The sequence below is a fragment of the Zophobas morio genome, unplaced genomic scaffold (genome assembly GCF_036711695.1).
Source record: "Zophobas morio isolate AGI-343-1 ecotype UQ-CSIRO unplaced genomic scaffold, CSIRO_AGI_Zmor_V1 ptg000011l, whole genome shotgun sequence".
Lineage (NCBI taxonomy): Eukaryota > Metazoa > Arthropoda > Insecta > Coleoptera > Tenebrionidae > Zophobas > Zophobas morio.
The window spans coordinates 25,254,884-25,280,098 of record NW_026972116.1 but is presented as its reverse complement, the minus strand read 5'-3'; the positions used below and the strand labels follow the sequence as shown (position 1 = coordinate 25,280,098).

Sequence of the window (25,215 nt, the reverse complement as noted above, 5' to 3'; positions counted from 1 at the left end):
AAATTATTTTCGGTATTTTTGAAAATGCCAAAAGTGCAATTATTACCAAAATTATCATATTATATTTTCCAAATATTAATCTTAAGTGGCGGAAATATTGTGAGAAGTACATGTTAGGTCATCACAATCTGTCACTTAGACTTTGCCCAGCGGCGTATCATTTGTGTTTTGAAATGGGGGTAAAATTTTTGGAAATTTTCTTAATTATTAATTTCCAGCGTGGTTTCTTCATGCAATTTTTTTTTTCAATCAGTAGTTTCACGTTTAAAAAAAAATATTTTCAAAGATTTTGAGTGTCATTTGTTTTCTCTTGATATTTCAATAATATGATTTTTGTTCAAGCCTAGATATTCATAAAATTGCCAACCAATTTTATTTTTTTGTGAGCTTACATTCATAAATATTTACAAAAGTAAAAATTTTCAGAGATTTTAAATTATATGACGTAGTAGTAATGAAAATTTTCGCAAAACTATCAAAAATTTGCCAATTTTGAAAGCTTCAGATTCTATATTTTCCAGAAGATTTTGTTTCTTAATGGTTCGTGTTTTTACCCTAATTTTTCCACATTGTCACTTTTTTGAGATAGTGTCCAAATTATTTTCGGTATTTTTGAAAATGCCAGAAGTGCAATTATTACCAAAATTATCTTATTATATTTTCCAAATATTAATCTTAAGTGGTGGAAATATTGTGAGAAGTACATGTTAGGTCATCATAATCTGTCACTTAGACTTTGACCAGCGGCGTATCATTTGTGTTTTGAAATGGGGGTAAAATTTTTGGAAATTTTCTTAATTATTAATTTCCAGCGTGGTTTCTTCATGCAATTTAATTTTTTTCAATTACATAGTAGTTTCACGTTTAAAAAAAAACGTTTTCAAAGATTTTGAGTGTAATTTTTTTCTCTTGATATTTCAATAATATGATTTTTGTTCAAGTCTAGATATTCATAAAATTACCAGTCAATTTTATTTTTTTGTGAGCTTACATACATAAATATTTACAAAAGTAAAAATTTTTCATAACGAAAATTTTTTTAATTCATTTCCAACGTGGTTTCTTCATGAAATGTAATTTTTTTTTCAATTAGTAGTTTCACATTTTTTATAAAAAAGGTTTTCAAAGATTTGTACGTATGTATTTGAAAATTGTTCCAATTTAAATCTTTTCATAAATTCTCTGTACATTAGAGCTTAAACTCTATATCACAAAAAAGCACGGATCTTTATTTCTCTTTCCACAAAATATTGTAAACCAGATTTTAAAAATAGGCCACTGCGATTTTTCTCCTGAACCATTCGGTCGCTAAAAGAAATTCAAGAAAATTGATACGCAACACTTTGTATAGTTGAAAATTATTTTTGTATAAGGTCCTCAGAAAACTATACAACTTTAATATTGAGCTTTTTTCTATTTCTAATAATTAATGAGATCTCGAGGAGCGCGCGATAAGTGACTCACCCTATATATATACAATTTTTCAGAATTAATAACACTCAAGCCACGAAAAGACTAAATAAAACACTATTAAACAATGAAAGAATTCGGATTTTCTAAAAGTTTCACGAGCTAAAAAAAATGGCAAATGATCGATTGCTCGTTTTTCACGAATAACAAAGTTTGCGACATTCATCTTCGACTCACGCCCCAAACTGTCACACTCGTGAAAAATGAATATAATTAGAATCTTAAAATAAATCGCCTGTGCAAATGATTGCTACGAAATCTTTAATTCACAATTTTTTTATTCACTAGACACTAAAAATTATTATTATTACTATTTAAAGGAAAATAAATGCTAATATAATTTTATCAAAACCTTTAAAAATGTGATGCCGTCCCTATTTGACCTTCCTTCACAGTTTTACACGATTTCATAACCAGCAACTTTAACCGCAGATCGATAACTCCACTAATACGCGAGCTATTGTCAAATTAAAACACCGGTACACGGATGTGACTTTTGACATTCACGGCCGCATTTTGAGGTTATGTTGTTCGGTTTATCAGACAGCTGGATTCTGGCAGCAATGGCGTTTATCGCCCGAACTTTACGACACTTGTAAAATTCGCCAAAATACGTCAGTCAATAAATACCCACCTACTTTTAGCATTCAATTACACCGTTTTCCAGTTTTTACCCAACCGTATGATTAAAAAACGACATTATACAACAATTACCATTACAGGTTTTTAAATCACTTATCACAATCCAACTACTGAACAAAAGTAAATAAACATAAAAAAAATCGGAAATGCCCACTCACCTCTACCACGTAAACGCCGCTTCAATAACACCTTTTACCTTTGCCCCCACATTACGCCAATGCCCTTCACCCCTCGCAGCATGCATTTCCCCCTCCGACTACAAACGCACCCCTCACTGCACCCGGTGCATCACAACAAGCAGAAGTCGCTTCTAGAACATAACCCGCTAATTTCCGCATCATCCCTCAGTTTTTACCAATCGTTACCAAATCCTCCCACTTTCCAGCACACTTCACCCCCAAAAAGCCGAAAATGCACCCAAACCGCACAGAAATTACGTAATTCGCCTCTTACCTACTCCTCGGCTCCAGACCAACCGCCGACCCTGCACCGACCCCGGACCCCTTTAACGACACTCGGGGTGATTTCTACCCTCCGAACAACCTTCTGGTGCAACAGATCAAAAACGTTTCATGCGACTAAAATCGATGGTTCGTTCGTCGCGACGCCGCCGACGCCGCGCCTGCGCACCGCCCCCGGACCGACGGCGATTTCGACGCGAAAATAAACGAAAATTTCGGGGAAGGGAATTCGGCGGAATTTTGGCACGGCACTTCCGAAACGTGTGCGTTTACAAACACGGAACGAATGCGAATGACTCACTTGGAGATGTTTCCGACTGTTAAAACGCGCTGGACGACGTTGCCGTATTAATAAGCTCGAAATAATTAGCGTAACAGGTTCATATAAATACAATGGAAAAAATGCGGTTGCGTACGCTTAATCACCGTAATAAGTAGGTTTTGCTTTGTGGAAATGGGTGCCGGGGTTACGCGGTTTTGGGCTGGAGGGGGCCCTGGTGGAATTGGATTAGTGGGTTTGGGGTTTTTGGAAAAATGCTTCTACTTAGACACCACAGAAAAAAAAAAATTTAAACTTCCCCGTAATGTCGACCACCTGAAACGAATTTTTACAACACACAGGGACCAAAATATTTGCTACGTAAATTGGCACTTAATAAAACGCTATTTATAATATTACAGCGCACTGTTTGAACACAGTGTGTTGTTTACCATCATATTTTAAATGACACTGTATGTACATACTTCTGTACACAAAAAAAAATTGGTGAAGAGTTTCGATGTGATTGTTCGTCCTCCCGAACCTAATCAATATCCTATACATGTCAGGACGATTTTTCATGGTTTCCTGTCAAAGAAATCTTCGCTATTCGTTATGTAACGTTATGGTGAAGCTTAAATTGACAGTGATTTATATAATAACATTACACAAATCAAAACTTGATACATCCCAGAATTAAAAAAAATTATTTGAGACTTTTATTATTGTTACGACGTAAATAGCGAGCCCTTTGAGCGTCTATCATAAAATAAATGTTTAATGTTTTCTGCATAGTCTACATTAATCGAGTTGGCCGAGTCGTCGCAAATCTACAATCCGCATAGCAACACCAATCAGATTACTCATATTCACATGAATTAACCAAACAACATATTTTTGTAATTTTCTAGTAAAATTAAAACCATTTACTAAATTTTATTCAAGGTTTCGTACTGTACGGGTCATGAAACGTCAAGAAAACATGCTTACGCTTGAGAAGTAGAGATAATAGAAGTCGTTCATGATAAGTAATATAACATTCTCTTTCATTGCTGCCAATATTTTTATTATCAAGCTTAAGACTCCCCCGATTTTTAAAATTTTGTGTAATCATGAAGATGGAAAAACTCGACCCAAAATTCATATCATCATTCCCTCTAAAAACTTGATGACGTCATTCAAAATTTTGTTAGATATTGTTTACATATATATTCAAAGTTCAAAAATTGGATGTCTCGGGTAAAAACTTAACACTGATTTATCAACTACACGTACTATGTTATTTTATACAATTTAAAACCCATTTAATATGTACAATTTTCAAATGACTTGATATTTCCAACATACATACAAAATTTGACAACAATCGGTCCAGTAGTTTCGGAAATTGCCTAATAACAATCCAAACAGACCGATGACAGACAGACGGAAACGGGAGACCACTTTTTTCATGCTCCAGGAGTCATGAAACGTCGAGAAAAGATGAAACTGACAAGTCGTCCGATGAACTCGATTACTATAAGTCGAAAAGAATGAAAAATCGATAAATTTAAAATTGAAGAAACAAAAATTTTACACCTGGAAATGAAAATTCAATCATCGAAAAATTTAACAAATCGAGAAATGAAAAAATTGGATTTTCGAAAAATCAAAAATTAAAAATTCAAAAAATTGTAAAATCAAAAACTGTGACATCGAAACATGAAAAATCGAAAAATCCAAACATTTAAAAATCGATAAATAAAAAATTGAAAAACTAAAAATTGCAAAAATAGGAAAATTAAGAAATTGAAAAGAGCAATATCGAAAAATCTATCCTTGAAATTGAAAAATTAAATATCGAAAAATTCAAATATCGAAAAATGAAACAATTGGAGAAACTAAAAAATTGGTTATTAAGAAAATCAAAAACTAAAAATCGATCTGAAAAAACAAAAAATAAAAACGTCCAAAAATTCAAAAATTCAAAAATCGTAAAATGGAGAAATCGAAAAAGCAAACCTTGAAAAATCGTAAAATCTAAAATCGAAAAACTGAAAAAATGAAGAAACTGAAAAATCGAATTAGAAAAACCAAAGACGAAAAATCTAAGAATTGCAACATTGAAAAAACGAACATTTGAAAAATTGATAAATCAAAAATTTAAAAAACGAAATGCATATTTTGAAACTGGAAAATTGTGAGAAAACGAAAATTTGTAATTTTGTAAAATCGAAAAATTGTAACATTGAAAACTTGAAAAATGGAAAATCCAAAAACTGAAAAATCGGAAAAATGTAAAATAGAAAAATTGAAAAAACGAAATTGAAAAATTTTAAAATGGAAATCAAACCGAAAAATTGATGAAATAAAACAGAAATCGGAAAAGCAAACTTTGAAAAATCGTAAAATTCTCAATCGAGAAATTGAATAAAATTAAGAAACTGGAAAATCGAATTAGCAAAACGGAAAATGGAAAAATTGCAACAGTGAAATGTCGAACACTTGAAAAAAAAAATTAAGAAACTCAAAAAAAATTGCAAAATTGTAAAATTGAAAAATTGATAAATCAAAAATTTAGAAAACGAAATGCATATTTTGAAACTGGAAAATTGTGAGAAAACGAAAATTTGTAATTTTGTAAAATCGAAAAATTGTAACATTGAAAACTAGAAAAATGGAAAATCCAAAAACAGAAAAATCGAAAAAATGTAAAACAGAAAAATTGAAAAAACGAAATTGAAAAATTTTAAAATGAAAATCAAACCGAAGAATTGATGAAATAAAACAGAAATCGCAAAAGCAAACTTTGAAAAATCGTAAAATTCTCAATCGAGAAATTGAATAAAATTAAGAAACTGGAAAATCGAATTAGCAAAACGGAAAATCGAAAAATTGCAACAGTCAAATGGCGAACACTTGAAAAATCGTAAAATTCTCAATCGAGAAATTGCATAAAATTAAGAAACTGGAAGATCGAATCAGCAAAACGCAAAATCGAAAAATTGCAACAGTGAAATGTCGAACACTTGAAAAATGAAAACTCAAGAAACTCAAAAAAAATTGCAAAATTGTAAAATTGAAAAATCAATAAATTAGAAATTGAAAAATCGAAATATTTTGAAACTGGAAAATTGAGAAAACAAAAATTTGAAATTTTGTTAAATCGAAAAAGTGTAACATTAAAAATGGAAAATTAAAAATCGAAAAACTGCAAAATTGTAAAACTTGAAAATACAAAAATTTTAAAAATCGATAAATTAAAAGTTGAAAACACAAAAAGTGAAAAAAAAAAACAAAAACTTTAAAACTGGAAAATTGAAAAGTGTGATATCCAAAAATTTAACACTGAAACTGAAAATTAAAAATCGAGAAACTGAAAAATCGGAAAATTGTAAATTAGAAAAATTGAAAAAACGAAAACTTGATAAATAAACGGAGAAATCAAAAAAGCAAACTTTGAAAAAATTGTAAAATCTAAAATTGATAAATTGAAAAACGGAGGAACTGAAAAATCGAATTAGAAAAACCAAAAATGAAAAATCGAAAAACTACAAAGAATTGAAAAGAAAAATCGAGAAACTGAAAAAGTAAAAAACTGCAAAATGGTAAAATTTGAAAATTTGTAAAATCGAAAAAGTATAACATTGAAATTAGAAAATTAAAAATCAAAAAATTTATCATTGAGAACTTGAAAACTGGAAAATCGAATCATTGTGAAATAGAAAAATTGAAAAAAAAACAAACATCAAAAAATTGAAAAAATTTAAATTGAAAAACAAACCGAAAAATTGATGAAATAAATGGAGAAATCGAAAAAGAAAACTTTGAAAAATCGGGAAATTGAAAATATTGAGGAACTGGAAAATCGGATTAGGAAACCAAAAATGAAAAATCGAAAAATTGGAATCTACGAACGTTTGAAAAATAAAAAATCGAGAAACTGAAGAAGCAAAAAATTGCAAAATTGAAAACACGAAACTGGAAAATTGAGAAAACGAAACCTTGCAAATTCAAAAAAATGTAATATTATAAAATTGGAAAATTAAAAATCGTAAAATTTTACATTGAGAACTTGAAACATGGAAAATCGAAAAATTAAATAACCGGAAAATTATGAAATAGAAAAATTAAAAAAGAGAAAACATCGAAAAACTGAAAAATTTTAAATTGAAAAACAAAACCTAAAAATTGATGAAATAAATGAAGAAATCAAAAAAAAGCAAACTTTCAAAAATGATAAAATATAAAATCAAGAAATTGAAAAAATTTAACTGGAAAATCGAATTAGAAAAACCAAAAATGAAAAATGAAACCACAAACACTTGAAAAACGAAAAAACGGGAAACTGAGAAAGCAAAAAATTGCAAAATTGTAAAATTGAAAAAACGAATTATCTTGAAACTGGGAAATTGAAAAAACGAAAATGTGATAATTGGTAAAATCAAAAAAGTGTAATATTAAAATTGGAAAATTAAAAATCGAAAAATTGATCAAAACGAGAAATGTAAAAATCAGATTTTCGAAAAATCAAAAATTGAAAATTCGAAAAATTGTATAATAAAAAAGTTGTGACATTAAAAATTTGATAACTGAAAAACTGAAAAAGCGAAAAATTGTAAAACTGAAAAATCCAAACATTTAAAAATCGATAAATTAAAAATTCAAAAATCAAAAATTGAAAAAACTAGTAGAAAATCGACAAACTGAAAAATCGGAAATTTGTAAAATAGAAAAATTGAACAAAACGGAACATTGAAAAATTGAAAAACAGAAACCGAAGAATTGGTAAAATCGAGAAATTGATAAAGCAAATTGAAAAATGGAGAAACTGAAAAATAAAAAAAATGTAAAATACAAATATCCTGAAACTGAAAAATGGAAAAATTCCAACATCGAAAAAATATTACAATTTGAAATATAAAAGACAAGAAATTGAAAGAATGGCGAACCTGAAAAATCGGACAATGGAAAAATCAAAAATTCAAAATTCAAAAAACGAACAATAAAGACATCCAGAAATTGCAAAATCGAAAAACCAAAGAATTTAAAATTGGCAAATCAAATGAGAGAATATTCTATGGTACAACCTAACCTCACTTCTCCGTATAATAAAATCAATACATACTTGTCAACGACTGTGTCAAATGTCATTTACACACAATATTATGAACCAATACAACACATACGTTTTTCACCACATTCTTCTGTACGACAAATCACAAATTTTTCAACTGGACACAGCTTGTTTCTTTATCTGTAGTTCAATAAATAATAATCGGATAATCCAGACCTACTTCTACTTTAACTCAACAAAGGTTATCACAAAAAATAAACTTAGCCGAACGAAATTTTACAAATTTATTTAATAATCTAAAGTGAGGGAATTTAGATAACCTTGGGCTAATTTTTGCGAAGAAATTTCACAAATGCCGTCTTCATTTACAATTTTATAACAACAAAAGGAAAAACAAAATGTAATCATTTATTAAAAAATAGTTGTCGACGCAGACGGCTCTGTAAATTCGAAATAAATCGTCGTCGTTTTGACTTTACTTAGTTTACTAATTTTGATAACAAAACAATGTCGTTTTTAAGCGAAAGGAAACGTGAGTCAGTTTGTCGTTGTTATCAAGAACTTTTTCTTTGTATTTTTTTAAATCATAACCTCCAACTGATAAAACTAACATCTAGTAAGTTTTTTGTAACTAAATCTAAAGCAAAATTCCAACAGACACACGGCAGACAGTCAAACGGAACCTCTAAAAGCTGTAAAACGCCACAACAAGAAATTTATCCTCCACATCGTCATATTGGTTCTATTTCTGTAGCTTCCAGCAGTGATTGACCTTGCAATTAGTTTATCTTGTCTTGATTACCCATCCTGGATTTTTTGTTGATTCACAGCTGTTGCTTAATGTCTGTATTTTACATCCGAAACTTTCATCTTGCAACAGAATTACCGACTTTCCCATTGTTTACTGCAGTGACCTCTATTAACTTGAAAAAATTCCGCTGCTAAACAACTAAAATAAGATTCATTTGAACAAACGTCTAATTTCACATTACATCAAAAATCCGCAGGTTACAGGAAGCTTAAAATTAAAGTGTCTGCATATCCCTTTCAAACAACTGATGACGTCATCTCAGGTACAGTACACCCAACTTCAAGCCAACTAGATCCAACTCTTTTAGCATGTCAGCTTCTTGATCCGTTCCATCAATTTTCAAACATGTCAATAACGTGTTTACACAATATTGTTACGAAATACACCCTTACGCCGCCCCAGTACGACGCCTATGGCGGTCGAGAGCCTTCTGGACGTACGCACGGCGCTGATGGGTGAATCATCGCTGTTGACGGCCGAGAGGCGGGCGCATAAAGACAGGTCTGGAGCGTCTCGAAGCGGCGTCCAGGGGAGTCTCGAAGCGGAGTCGCGATGGATGTTCGTGAAGGATCTCGATCAGAGACTATGGGTTTAAATGGAGGCGACCGTAGGTAATGGATTCATTCATCCAGTGAAGACAGTCGAGAGCGCCGGAATAATTTCTGTACATATTCGTCGCAATAGATAGTGTTGTAATTCGACCTGAAGAAATAATTTTTTTTTGAGTTTTACCAACACCCGATTTATTATTCGTCCGTCAATCGTAACACTGGTGTCAGGAGTGGGATTAATTGTGAAATAAATCGGGATTCGAATTTGGTTGGTGCTACTAGGGGAGACCGGAACAAAGTGAACTTTCGAGAAAATTCTCTCCCGCGGTAAGAGTGGAATAACGGAATTAGACTTTCATCACCTGACATTGGCTTCGAGAATTGACATCTGTCAAGGCTCTAGAAGTTTCTAGAAGAAAATTTTATGCCGACTACCACAAGAGCGCAAACAGCCAACATGGAGGAACAACTGACAAAAATGATGAAAATGTTGAGCGAAAATCAAAGAATAATGGAAGAAAGTAGAAAAGAAGATCGAAGAATAATGGAAGAAAATGGAAAAGAAGATCGCAGAATAATGGAAGAAAATCAAAGAATAATGGAAGAAAATTTAAAAGCTATGCAAACTACACTTTTGAACAGCCGAAGCGAAATCCTCCAAGTCGTGCGAAATGAAGTGGACGAGGTGAGAAATGAAATGGAAAACAAGATCAAGAAGCTCGAAGAAAGGTTGCAAACACCACGACCTACAATTGCGACCCCTGCAGAATTCAGTCCGGTGAGAGTTCAACCCCCTATTTTCGATGGGCAGACGTCGTGGACTACTTATAAGAAGCAATTTGAAGCTGCGGCCTTGTCGAATAGCTGGAATGACCAACAGAAAGCGACCGTTTTGGTAGTAGCACTACGAGGTGCGGCCCTGGAGATTCTACAGACATTATCAGAAGAGAACCAGAAGGACTATACCGCTTTGACGACCGCCCTCGAACTCAGATTTGGAGATGAACACCTCCGGCAAGTTTTCGTAGCGCAGCTTAAATCTAGGATTCAGAAGAGTAGTGAATCTCTTCAGGAGTTTGCGGCTGATGTTAAACGTTTGGTACACCTCGCCTATCCTGAAGCTCCGCAAGACTTCCAAGACAGACTGGCAGCAGAAACCTTCGTAAACGGCGTAAGAGATAGTGAGGTAAGAAGAGTCCTGCAAATCTCCGGGTTCAAGAAACCATCCGAGGCGCTGATTCGAGCGTTAGAAGTGGACGCCGCATACAACAGCTCACCTCGTTCCAACGTTAAGATACGAGGCATTGGGGTTGAGGGCGAAGTAAACCCTATTCAAGAGAGTCTCGACAAAATGAGCGAGAACTTTGAGAAACTCGCCCGCGAAATAATTGCCGAAATCAAGACGGGCAGTTCTAGACAACATGGAGGGCGCCTAGAATGTTACAGGTGTGGGCGTCAAGGGCATGTTAGGAGGGATTGCCGTGTTAGATCGCCAGGGCCGATGAGGAGATCGCAGCCGCGACCTCGTCTATATCAGGAGCAGGAAAACTAAAGGCAGTCGGTATCTCGGGGCGCGTACTGGCTGCTAAAAGAGAAGCCCCAACAACTGTAATGGTTAGAAGTATCGCGGGGAGCGTCGACAGTCCGACAATCAGCGGAAAAATCAATGGACGGGAATCGAAGATCATCATCGACACAGGAGCCGAAGTGTCCCTTGCACGCAGATCCAGGTTACAAAATTGCCAAATTAAATCAGTACGTACCGCCACGAATGTGAAGACGGTCACGGGAGAAACAACACCGGTTCTGGGTACAGCGGTGGTGAATGTAGAGCTCGGTCGACTCCGAATAAAGCATGAAGTTCTGGTGGCGGAAATCGCTGACGATTTCATTCTGGGTATGGACCTAATCAGCCGGTATGGTTTAATGATCGACCCAGAACAGAAAATTCTGCGTTTCGGAGCCGAAGAATTTGTGTTGGGACGTCCGAATGTGGAAGCTGCAACAGTCAGACTAGTGGTCTGTCAGACAACGAAGGTAGATGGTAATGCAGAAGTCATCGTCCCCGCCAGAGTAGAGACGAACCCCGGATACAGTTTGGGGATGGTGCAGCCGGCACATGACTCGACCCACAAGCTCCTGATCGCGAGCACCCTAGTCAAAACCGATCGTGACATACCCTTACGTGTGGCAAACGTGTTTCCCAATGCAGTCAATATTAGAAAAGGGGAGATTATCGGAATGTGTGAGCCAGTCGCCCGAGTATTGAACTGCGAGGAAGAAGACGTTGAGAATGAGTCTAAGGAAGGGGATACCAAAGGCTTGGAGGTCAACTGGGACCAGCTGTCTGCTCGTGAGAGAAAACTGGCCAAAGGACTCATTCGTAGGCACCGTAATGTCTTCGCCTCAGAGGAGGAACCATTCGGGAAGACCAACATCGTAGAACACCGAATAAACACTGGTGACACGCAACCGATCCGTCAGGCTCCTCGAAGACTACCCCTAGCCAAACAAGAAGAAGCTACAAGACTCGTGGACAACATGTTGAGAGATGGGGTAATTGAAGAATCCAACAGCGCGTGGTCATCTCCAGTAGTCTTGGTTACCAAGAAGGACGGGACTACCCGATTTTGCGTCGATTACAGGAAACTGAACGACGTCACGAAGAAAGACAGTTACCCCCTTCCTCGAATAGACGATACCTTGACGACCTTATCCGGCTCGGCGTGGTTTTCGACCTTGGACTTGAAGAGTGGCTACTGGCAAGTAGGCTTGCACCCGGACGACAAAGAAAAGACTGCGTTCTCCACCGGAAGTGGCCTCTATCACTTCACCGTTATGCCCTTCGGGTTATGTAATGCGCCAGCAACATTCGAGCGGCTGATGGAGATGGTGCTAAAAGGACTGACATGGAAGACCTGTCTGGTATACCTCGACGACGTCATGATTATGGGCAAAACGTTTGACGACCATCTGAAGAATCTCGAGGAGGTGCTAGAACGAATGGAAAAGGCTCGTTTGAAACTAAATCCCAAGAAATGCTCGCTCTTCCAGAAAAGAGTCGAATTCCTGGGCCATATCGTGTCGGAGAAAGGAATAGAAACCAACCCGACGAAAGTTCTTGCTATCCGGGATTGGCCCATACCAAGAGACAAGCATGAACTACGAAGCTTCTTGGGACTCTGCACATATTACCGACGATTTGTAGAAGGGTATGCCGACATCGCAGCACCGTTACACCAACTGACGGAGCAGAAGGCGACTTTCAAGTGGAGCAGTACATGTGAGATGGCCTTTAAGAGACTGAAGACGGCTTTGTGCACCAGCCCCATTTTGGCTTACCCCAGGGACAAAGGAAGGTTCGTCCTCGATACCGATGCGAGTAACTCGGGAGTTGGGGCCGTATTGTCGCAGATACAAGATGGGGAGGAAAGGGTTATCGAATATTTTAGTAAATTACATTCCAAACCAGAGAGAAATTACTGTGCCACAAGGAAGGAACTGCTAGCCATTGTCAAAGCCGTCAACCACTTCCACAAGTATCTATACGGACAGGAGTTTCTGATCAGGACCGACCACGCTGCCCTCTCGTGGCTACTACGGATAAAGAATCCCGAGGGCCAAGTAGCGCGTTGGCTGGAAAGACTACAGCAGTACCACTTTAGGATCAAACACCGAGCGGGTCGACTTCACAACAACGCTGACGCTTTGTCAAGACGTCCGTGTGGAGAGTGCAAGCACTGCGACAGGATCGACGCGGAAGAAGGGAACCTGCCCGTTCGTCGGACGATTTTTGAGCAAGATGAAGAATGGACAACGGCGCGGTTAAAGCGTGAGCAAGAAGCAGACGACATAATCGGACCAATACTAAAGTGGAAGGAGGAAGGAGTCAAACGACCCGGCTGGGCAGAATTGTCCGACCAATCCCCCAGTTTGAAGGCGTTATGGGCCCAATGGGATTCCCTGGTCATGGAAAATGGGCTCTTGAAGCGAAAGTGGGAGAGTCCTGATGGGCGTACCTCTAAGACGATGCTGGTACTCCCCAAGGTAAAGGTTTCCAAGGTCTTAGAGGAAGTTCATGCCGGAACATCTGGAGCCCACTTCGGAGTGAACAAAACTTTGTCGAAAATCCGGGAGAGGTTTTATTGGGTAGGTTATCGTGACGATGTCGAAAGTTGGTGTCGCAAGTGTACGACGTGTGCGGCCAGCCAAGGTCCTCATACCAGGGCGAGGGGAAAGATGAAGAAATATAATGTTGGGGCACCTTTCGAAAGAATCGCCATCGATGTGGCCGGTCCGTTCCCTGTAACAAACGACGGCAACAAGTTTATCCTGGTGGCTAGCGACTACTTCAGCAAGTGGCCAGATGCCTATGCCATTCCAAATCAGGAAGCCGTCACGGTCGCGAAAGTACTGGTTGACAATTGGATCAGTAGGTTTGGCGTCCCCTTGGAACTTCACTCAGACCAGGGACGCAATTTCGAATCCAACGTCTTCCAAAGAGTGATGCAGCTACTGGGAATACGTAAGACAAGGACAACGCCACTACACCCACAGTCCGACGGCATGGTGGAAAGGTTCAATCGGACTATGGAGCAACACCTTTCGAAAGTGGTAGAAGAGCACCAAAGGGATTGGGACCAGCACCTTCCACTATTCCTGCTGGCCTACCGCGCAGCTATCCACGACACCACGGGCCAAACACCTGCTCACGTTGTATTTGGGAAGGAACTGCGGCTGCCCTGTGACCTAGTCTTTGGATTGCCATCCGAAGAACCAATGGAAGTACGTGACTACGTGGACGAACTGAAAGAGAAGTTGGTCAACGTGCATGAACTAGTGAGGGGCCGGATCAAGATTGCCAGTGACCGAATGAAGACCCGTTATGATGTGAAGGCCAACTGTGGCGGATTCCAGGAAGATGACTTAGTGTGGCTGTATAACCCCCGACGGAAGAAGGGACGTTGCCCAAAACTGGCTCCTGACTGGGAAGGTCCATACACTATCGTCACTAGAATAAATGACGTAGTTTATCGGATCCAACGTGGACCAAAGACGAAGATGAAGATCGTTCATCTCGATCGACTAAAACGGTACGAAGGAAACAACGAAGACGCTTCCGATCGGGACGATCGGATTTGAAGAGGGGGGCAGTGTTACGAAATACACCCTTACGCCGCCCCAGTACGACGCCTATGGCGGTCGAGAGCCTTCTGGACGTACGCACGGCGCTGATGGGTGAATCATCGCTGTTGACGGCCGAGAGGCGGGCGCATAAAGACAGGTCTGGAGCGTCTCGAAGCGGCGTCCAGGGGAGTCTCGAAGCGGAGTCGCGATGGATGTTCGTGAAGGATCTCGATCAGAGACTATGGGTTTAAATGGAGGCGACCGTAGGTAATGGATTCATTCATCCAGTGAAGACAGTCGAGAGCGCCGGAATAATTTCTGTACATATTCGTCGCAATAGATAGTGTTGTAATTCGACCTGAAGAAATAATTTTTTTTTGAGTTTTACCAACACCCGATTTATTATTCGTCCGTCAATCGTAACAATATGTTCCAGATTAATTGACAACCAGTTATCAACTGATACCGTGTTAACTGTAAATGTGTTCAGTACATGAAAACAGCACGACATTGGTATGCTTATCACAAAACGACAAAATTGATTATAATTGATAGACTTTGGGTTTAAATATAGAAACAAATATTATTATCGGTTACTGTAATTCGTTGTGGTCTCTTCAATCTTAAAACATCAACGAAGTTAGAACATAAAGTTCGCAATTTCATCCAATCTACTCACAGTGTGAATTCAAGATACAATATTTGAATAATACAATGTACATTTCTGCGAAAAAGCAAATTGGGCCAAATTACGCTGGTTTGTTATGAAAGCAGATACTTTGAGTTTAAAATTAGTCCTTTGGTGATTTCGCAGAAAGGTGGGGGATGAAGTAAAGTCAATATTCGAACAAGAAGCAAATTAAGAACCAGACTCCGATAAAGTATCTCTTTCAAATGCGAACTCGGTGATTAAAATCAATACCGAATTTTACGTAGGAATGACACACTTCCTTTGTAACTAAAACCAAGTATTTGATCATTTTTTCCGAAACCTGAGACAGAAATAGTACTTATGTTGACAAACAAGATGACAAAAACTCACTTAAATGAGTAATATTTAAACGGTGTTACCCAATGGTAGAAATATGTCTGGTCTAGTGACGTCACCTGACGTGACATTTATGATTTTTTACAATAATTGCAGCAGTGGTTAGACGCAAAGTAGAACTGTGTAGTTGCTTTCTTGAAAATATTATGTTTACTAGTGAAGAAAGTGTTGCCAATTTGTTAACTGTCAACGAGCGCGAATTCCGTTGAAGCGACCCATATAACTTTCTCGTTCTGCTTAATTGATAGCGACTTTTCAAACGTACGTTTACTTTTAACACGCACGGAACTGAGAATCACTGAAAATGTATTTTATAACGTTTTTTCTTTTCTACGATTGAATAAAAAAATACTAAAAAGACATGGTGGCAGCTGGATCTGATTGACGCCTCCAAAACTTGCTTATGATATCTTAAACAGAAAAACAGAATTATTCTAAAAAAATCGGTCTAAAGAATATATACAGTACTTCCTCACACTCAGATCGGGACCAAGTCCTAAGCAGTCAAGTCAGATTTCTTTGATGATAATTTTTATCAAAATCAATAAAGTTAACAGATGCATAATTTTTTTTAACAACGTATATAAAAAAGGCTTAGTGTAAAATAATTAAAAAAAAAAAAATGCCGACTCTGCCAGCTTACATGTGCTCACTGCCCATATACTGTCGAAGTTGATTTCTTCAGAATAATTTAGTTTCATAGGGACGTGGACGTTCTTATGAGATGCCACTATTTTTAAAAATAATATTCAAAATGGGACTGCGTAGAGAAAAGTCAAAATCAAAAATGTTTGCAATTATCTGCTAAAGTTTGTTTTCTGGACGCTTCATGACCCCTTAATACGAATAAATAGATCTCCAGTTTCCGTCCGTCTGGCTATTCGCCATCTGTGACGATTTTTCTTAAACAGATATGTAAGGAATGTCAAACATTAACCAAAATTTGTCTGATCATTTCAGAAACAATAGAATGCCGCCATTTCCATTTGTGGTTTATGAATCCGTGTTGAGTTTTTATTCTTTCGGCTTTTCGATTTCTCGATCTTTCAAATTTTCGATTCTTCAATTTTTCTTCGATTTTTCATTTCTTCGTTAGGTATATCGATTTATCAATTTGTCGATATTTCTATTTTGGAATTTCTCAATATTTGTTTGTTCGATTTTTCGATTATCCCATTTCCCAATTTTTCGATTTATCGATTTTTTAAATTTACATTTTCAATTTTTTTGATTTTCAACTTTTCGATTTTTCAAACTTCCAATTTTTCGATTCTTTAATTTTTGGCTATTTCTGTTTTGGAATTTTTCAATTGTATTTTGAATTTACAATTTTTCGATTCTATTCTTTTTAAATTTTTTGATTAAAAAAATTTTCGGGTTTTCAATTTGTCCACTTTCCTGTTTCGATTTCTCGACGTCCCAAGTTCTCAAATTTCGATTTTTTCAGTTCTTCAATTTGTTAGGTTTTTTATTTTTTGGATTTTTTAAGTTTTCCATTTTTCGATCTTTCAAATTTTTGGTTTCCTCAATTTTTCTTCGATTTTTCATTTTTTCGATATCTCTGTTTTGGAATTTTTCAGTGTTTTGATTTTTTAATTTTTCGATTTTTCCATTTTTTTAAATTTCCTCAATTTTTCCATTGTTCAATGTTATATTTTAATTTTTCTACTTTTTAAATTTTAGATCAATCGATTTCTCGATTTTTCAGTTCTTCGATTTCTCGACCTTTTGATTTTTCAACTTCTCGGTTCTGTTTTTCGTTTAAAATTTATGATTTTTTGTTTTTTCAATTTTTCGGTTTTTAAATTTTGAAATTTTTCAATTTTTCAAACCAAGATTTCGATGTTCCGATTTTTCGATTGTCCTCTTTCCCAAATCTTCGATTTATTATTTATGGATTTTTTTAAATTTAAATCTTCAATGTTTTTAATTTTCAACTTTTCGATTTTTCAATCTTCCATTTTTCGATTCTTCAATTTTTCTTTGATCTTTAGATATATCGATTTATCAATTTTTCGATATTTCTGTTTTAAAATTTTTCAATATTTTGATTTTTTTAAATTTTATTTTTCAATTTTTCGGTTCTCTAGTTTTTCAATTTTTGGCGCTTCTAAATGTTCGATTTTTTAATTAATCGAATTATCGGCTTTTCAATTTCTCCACTTTTCCGATGTTTCGATTTCTCGACGTCCCAATTTCCCGATTTTGACTTTTTCAGTTCCTCAATTTTTCGATTTTTCAATTTTTTAAATTTTCGATTTCTCGATATTTAAAATTTCAGTTTCTTCATTTTTTCGATATTTCTGTTTTGGAATTCTTCAATATTTAGATTTTTCAATTTTTGGACTTTTTGATTTCTCGATTTATTAAAATTTACGTTTTTCAATTTTTCGATTGTTCAATTTTGCAGCTTAATTCTCCTACTTTTTAAATTTTAGATTATTCGCTTTCTCGATTTTCCAGTTCTTTGATTTTCTATTTTTCAGTTTTTCGAATTTTTAAATTTTTTGATGTTTCAATTTCTCGATGTTTTGATTTTTCAATATTTCGGTTTTTAAATTTTTCAACTTCTCAATTTTTGAAACTGAGATTTCGATGTTTCGAGTGTCATTTTTTCCAATTTTTCGATTTATCGATGTTTTTAATTTAAATTTTCAATTTATTTATTTTTTGACTTTTCGTTTTCTCAATCCTTCAATTTTTCGGTTCTTTAATTTTTCTTTGATCTTTAGATATATCGATTTAACAGTTTTTAGATATGTATTTCTGTTTTAGAATTTTTCAATATTTTGATTTTTGAATTTTTCGTTTCGATTTTTTGATTTCTCGATTTTTTTAAATTTTATTTTTCAATTTTTTTCATGTTACGATTTTTCGATTCTTCAATTTTACCACATTTTAATTCCTTTATTTTTTAAATTGTAGAGTATTTAATTTTTAAAATTTTTGATTTTCCGATTTTTCAGTTTTTAAATTTTTCGATTGTTCAATTTATAGACTTTCTGAATTCGAATCTTTCAATTTTTAAATTTTTTTAATTTAATGCCAATTAAATTTCTCAATTTTTCGTTTTTTCAATTTTTCGATGTTTAAAATTTTTCATTTTTCCATTTTCCAATTTCCCAATTTTTCAAACTGAGATTTCGATGTTTCGATTGTAATATTTCCCAATTTTTCGATTTATCAATTTTTTTTAATTTAAATTTTCAATTTTCTTAATTTCCGAAATTTCGACTTTATCCAATCTTCCAATTTTTCGATTCTTCAATTTTTCTTTGATTTTTAGAAATATCGATTTATCAATTTTTTAATATTCCTGTTTTACAATTTTGCAATATTTCTATTTTTGGTTCCGATTTTTCACTTTTTCGGTTTTTAAATTTTTGAATTTCCCATTTTTCAAAATGAGATTTCGATGTTTCGATTTTTCAATTGCCCTATTTACTTACCAATTTTTCGATTTATGGATTTTGTTAAATTTGAATTTTCAATTTTTTTAATTTCCGAATTTTCTATTTTTCAATTTTTCGATTCTTCAAGTTTTCTTAGATTTTTAGATATATCGATTTATCGATTTTTGGATATTTCTGTTTTAGAATTTTTCAATATTTTGATTTTTCAACTTTACTTTAAAATGTTTTTCATGTTTCGATTTCTTCATTTTTCAATTTTACCACATTTTAATTTCTCTATTTTTTAAATTTTAGAGTATTTGATTTTTCAATTTATAAAATTTTTGATTTTTTGAATTTTCAGTTTGTAAATTTTTCGATATTCCAATTTCTGGATTTATCGAGATTTCGATTGTTTGATCTATTAATTTTTTTGAATTGTGAAGCTTTCAATTTTTTATTTTTTCGATTTTATGCCAAGTCAATTTCAAAAATCGAAAATCGAAAAACTGAAAAATCGGAAAAGACAAATTGAAAAAACGAAACATCGAAAAATTGAAAAATTTTAAATTGAAAATCAAACCGAAAAATTGATGAAATAAAAGGAGAAATCGAAAAAGCAAAAATTTTGAAAAATCGTAAAATTCTCGATCTGTAAATTCAATAAAATTGAAAACTGGAAAATCGATTAGAAAATGAAAAATTGGAAAATTGCAACAGTGAAATGTCGACTACTTGAAAAATGAAAAATCAAGAAACTCAAAAAGAAGAAAAATTGGAAAATTGTAAAATTTAAAAATCGATAAATTAAAAATTGAAAAAAAGAAATATTTTGAAACTGGAAAATTGAGAAATCGAAAATTTGCAAATTTGTAAAATCGAAAAATGTAACATTGAAATTGGAAAATTAAAATACGAAAAATTAAACAAAAAGAGAAATTTAAAAATCACAGTTTTCAAGAATCAAAAATTGAAAATTCGAAAGACTGTAAAATTAAAAGATTGTAACATTGAAAACTTTGAAAATAAAAAATCAAAAAACTGAAAAGGCGAAAAATTGCAAAATTGTAAAATCGCAAACTCCAAAGATTTAAAAATCGATAAATTAAAAATTAAAAAATCAAAAATTGAAAAACTAGAAATTTTAAAATACGAAAATTGAGAAATTCAAAAGTGCAATATCGAAAAATCTGTCTTTGAAATTGAAAGTATCGAAAAATGGAACAAAAGGTGAAACTGAAAAATGATTATTAAGAAAATGAAAGACTGAAAAATCGGTCTGAAAGAACAAAAAATAAAAATGTCCAGAAATTGAAAAATTAAAAATCCAGAAACTGAAAAATTGAAAAAATGAAAAATTTTAAATTGAAGAACAAATTGAAAAATGGAGCAATCGAAAAAGCAAACTTTGAAAAACCGTAAAATCTAAAATCGAGAAACTGAAAAATTGAATTACAAAAACCAAAAATGAAAAATCGATAAATTGAACAAAAAGAGAATTTAAAAATGAGTTTGTAAATTTTTCGATATTCCAATTTCTGGATTTATCGAGATTTCGATTGTTTGATCTATTAATTTTTTTGAATTGTGAATCTTTCAATTTTTTATTTTTTCGAATTTATGCCAATTCAATTTCTCGATTTTTCGCTTTTTCGACTTCTCGACATTTCGATTTCTAGATGTTTCGATTTTCCAATTTTTTTATCTTCCGATTTTTCTCCATTTTTCGACATTTCAATTTTGGGATTTTTCAATTTCACGATTTTGCAGTTTTTCCATTCTTAAATTTTCCACTTTTCCATTTTTCGACTTCTCGATTTTTCAAGTTTTAGATTTTCTCAATTTCTTGACATTTTAATTTTGTAAATATTTCAAATTGTGGAGTTTTCAATTTTTCGAAATTTTATTGCTTCGATTTTTTAAATCTTAGATTTTTCGGGTTTTTGATGCATGGATTGCCTCGATCTTTCGATTTTTCGAGGGAGTAAATGGTTAATTTTTTTTTTTTAATTTGGATATCTCGGGTGAAAACTCAACCCAGATTCATAAACTACAACTATAGGAATACGTTGTTTTATAAAATGTAAAACAGCGGTTATCGGTCTAACATAAATTGACACAGACGACGGACAGACAGACCAATGTCATGTTTTCTCGACGTTTCACAGCTCATAAAAAATAAAAAGTAGGTCTCCCTTTCCAATCATCACTCATCTACTGCGGTTTTATTACAATTTTTATCAGATGACGATGTGTGAAATTGCAAAGAACGCACAACAGTACCAAGAATTAATAAAAAGGAGCGTGGTGTCATAAAACGTGATCGGAGAATTTCAAAACAGACTCTTAGAACTGTGCAACTCTAAATTCTTAGTTTACACTGACATCACTCCTAAATCCCGCACATAATCAAACTTTTATCTGTTTTCTAACTCCGTCCGTTAGTCATATTTAAAGTATCTCCACAGGTAGCCTTATTACCACGCAATTTCCAACAACCAGCAACCTTGCGACGCAAGGTTTACACGAATGTGGGCGCTTTACCCTCCATCCATTTTCTCAATGTCCACACAACCAAACAATAACACAGCCGACCATAAAAGATGACGCAAAATACTGATGTTTATTATTTGTTTTATGAACTCCCACAGCATTCGTTCATATACACAATAATTGGGAAAATGTAATCACCGGCAAGGTCAAGGCTACACGCGCTCAAAACCAAGTCATTTGAATGAATAAAACAATTAAAAAAATTACAGGATGAGGAGAACAATGCCGAATCCTGGTCATCTCCAATGTCGTTCCGGAGCGACTTACTTACCTTCAACAAAGTTAAAATTTTCTGCGACAAGTCGTAATCGAAGTTCGAATACTTCGAATTCGACATGTCATAAATGAACACTATCCCGGCCTTCTGGGTCACCGGGTTCTGCAGGGCGGCGTCAAGTTGGTACACGACCCCCTGGAGAGTGACTTGGTGGGTGCTGCTGGCCGGTTGGTGTTTGTGAGCAGTGAACACAGCGATTGCGGCATCGGTGGCATCTCTTTTCGGCTGGAAAAGATAAACACGTAATGACAGACATCTAATTAGTACGTCAGCGGGAGAGGCGCATATGCAACCCACTTACCAAAATTGTGAACTTCCCTGTCAATAGTTCCGAATGAAGGGGTTCTTTGTGCGGGTCGAAACAGCTTAGGCCTTCGCGTTGTCTCGTCAGCCCGTGCTGTTCGTAGAGCACCAGGGCCCGAAGAACGTCGAATTTTCGGGCGTAGAGGAATCGAACAGCCGTAGACCACGAGACTGGTCCCCACTTTCGGCGGAATTTTGCGTTGACTTTCTCGATGAAATCTTTCGTTGCCTGGAACGTAAACGAGGAGTCAGCGGATTCCTGGGAAGGCGAAAACGAGGCGGACAACAGTTCGAGGGAAAAATAACAAAAAAGGAGACAATACGCCCAAAATACAGTGGCGTAAATGGCACCCCCGCAGACCCCGCAATAAAGGCGATTAATAATCGATATATTTTAACGCGCGAGGAACGAGTTTTTATATTTTTTCTTTTTCTCAATTTGAAATTTTTCAGTTTTGGGATTTTTCAATTTTTTTTGTTTTCAACTTTTCGTTTCTTCAATTTTTGATTTGCAGGTTTTCTAGTTTTCATTTTAGATATGTAATAATAATTATAATTTTTATTAGAGTTGTTCACTTTTTCAATTTTTCGTTTTTGGAATTTCTTAATTTTTAGATCTTTGGACTTCACATTTTTCGATTTAATTCGTTCTTTGATTCATTAATTTTTTCTCGATTTTTGGTTTTTCAATGTTTCTATTTTTCGTTTCTTCAGTTCTACAGTATTGTCAAATAAATGTTATATAAATTAAAAATCGAAATTTTTGTGGAAAAATAAAACAAAACTGAATTACAATTTTTCGATTTCTTGATTTCTCGATTTTTAGTTTACTTAATTTTTCGATATTTCAGTTTTACAATTTTTGCCTTTTTTAAATTTTCATTTTTACATTTCTCAATTTCTCTATTAAACAATTCTTTGATTTTTCGATTTTTCCTCTTTCCAATTTATCGATTTTTGGAGTTTTCGTTGTTCCAATTTTGAGATTTTTCAATATCTCCAATTTTTTATTTAAAATTTTTCACTTTTTTGATATTTCGATTTCTCGATGTTTCGATTTTTAAAATTTCTGATTTTTCGAATTTTGAATATTTTGATTTATCGTTTTTTTTTTAAGTTTAAATGTGTATTTCAGTTTTAAATTTTCCGGTTTTTCGATCTCGGGCTATTTCGATTTCTCCATTTCACGGATCTTTTGAGTTTTAAAATTCTCCATTTTTCGATTTTATGTTTTGTAATGCTTCGATCTCCCGATTTTAACCTTTTCAATGTGTATTCCAATTTTTCGATTTTGGAATTTTCGATTTCTTGCATCTCGATTTTTCGTTTTTTCGATTTTAAAATGTTTTTACTTTTCGTTCTTTTTTTCGATTTCTGGATTTTTCAAGTTTTCGATTTCTCAATTTTTCAACATTCCAATTTTGAGAATGTCTTATATTTTTCAGTTTTTTGATATTTTCATTTTTCAACTTTTTAAATTTTGATTTTTCGACTTACCGGAAATCGATTTTTGGGTTTTTCAATTTTCCGACTTTTCAGTTCTGAAATTTTTCAATTTGTCGATTTTTTAGTTTTTCATTTCTTCAGTTTTTCGGTTTTTCAAGTTTTCGAATTTTTAAATTTAAAATTTTTCAATTTTTCGATTTTATTTTTTTTTACGTTCCGATTTCCCGATTTTAATTTTTTTTATGCTTTTCAATCTTTGGTTTTTCTAAATTTTCATTTTTCCATTTCTCGATTTTTCGACTTTTTATTTTTGTGTTTTTTTTTAATGTTAAATTTTTCGTTATTGTAATTTTTCTATTTTTTAAATTTTAGATATTTAGATTTTTCGACATTTTGAATTCTCGATCTTTTTTCAGTTTGAATTCGTCGGTTTTTCGATTTTCCAAAATTTCGATATTTCAGTTTTACAATTTTTCAATTTTTGCCTTTTTTTAATTTTCATTTTAACATTTCTCAATTTCTCTATTAAACAATTCTTTGATTTTTCGCTTTTTCCTCTTTCCAATTTATCTATTTTTGAAGTTTTCGTTGTTCCAACTTTGGGATTTTTCAATATCTCCAATTTTTTAATTTAAAATTTTTCACTTTTTTGATATTTCGATTTCTCGATGTTTCGATTTTTAAAATTTCTGATTTTTCGAATTTTGAATATTTTGATTTATCGTTTTTTTTTAAGTTTAAATGTGTATTTCTGTTTTAAATTTTCCGGTTTTTCGATTTCGGGCTATTTCGATTTCTCCATTTCACGGATCTTTTGATGTCTCAATTTTTTAATTTCGATTTCTCGGCTTTGCCATTTTTCAATTTTTTATTTCTTCAAGTTTTTAGATTTTCAAAATTCTCCATTTTTCGATTTTATGTTTTGTAATGCTTCGATCTCCCGATTTTAACCTTTTTAATGAGTATTCCAATTTTTCGATTTTGGAATTTTCGATTTCTTACATCTCGATTTTTCGTTTTTTCGATTTTAAAATGTTTTTACTTTTCGTTCTTTTTTTCGATTTCTGGATTTTTCAAGTTTTCGATTTCTCAATTTTTCAACATTTCAATTTTGAGAATGTCTTATATTTTTCAGTTTTTTGATATTTTCATTTTTCAACTTTTTAAATTTTGATTTTTCGACTTACCGGAAATCGATTTTTGGGTTTTTCAATTCCCCTGACTTTTCAGTTTTGAAATTTTTCAATTTGTCGATTTTTTAGTTTTTCATTTCTTCAGTTTTTCGGTTTTTCAAGTTTTCGAATTTTTAAATTTAAAATTTTTCAATTTTTCGATTTTATTTTTTCTTACGTTCCGATGTCCCGATTTTAATTTTTTTTTTGCTTTTCAATCTTTGGTTTTTCTAAATTTTCATTTTTCCATTTCTCGATTTTTCGACTTTTTAATTTTGTGTTTTTTTTTAATGTTAAATTTTTCGTTATTGTAATTTTTCTATTTTTTTAATTTTAGATATTTAGATTTTTCGACATTTTGAATTCTCGATCTTTTTTCAGTTTGAATTCGTCGGTTTTTCGATTTTCCAAAATTTCGATATTTCAGTTTTACAATTTTTCAATTTTTGCCTTTTTTTAATTTTCATTTTTACATTTCCCAATTTCTCTATTAAACAATTCTTTGATTTTTCGCTTTTTCCTCTTTCCAATTTATCTGTTTTTGAAGTTTTCGTTGTTCCAACTTTGGGATTTTTCAATATCTCCAATTTTTTAATTTAAAATTTTTCACTTTTTTGATATTTCGATTTCTCGATGTTTCGATTTTT

General features: G+C 33.5%; 1 protein-coding gene across 1 annotated transcript in view; it reads right to left on the bottom strand.

Moving 5' to 3' along the window:
• The window catches only part of LOC135127276 (tyrosine-protein phosphatase non-receptor type 9), a 78,532-nt gene that overhangs the window by 26,343 nt on the left and 26,974 nt on the right, over positions 1-25,215 (bottom strand). Inside the window, exons 2-3 of the mRNA XM_064053722.1 lie at positions 21,949-22,179; positions 21,642-21,872 (exon numbers count right to left, since the gene is read on the bottom strand). Coding sequence (XP_063909792.1) covers positions 21,642-21,872; positions 21,949-22,179 — 462 coding nt within the window. The remainder of the gene's footprint in view (positions 1-21,641; positions 21,873-21,948; positions 22,180-25,215) is intronic.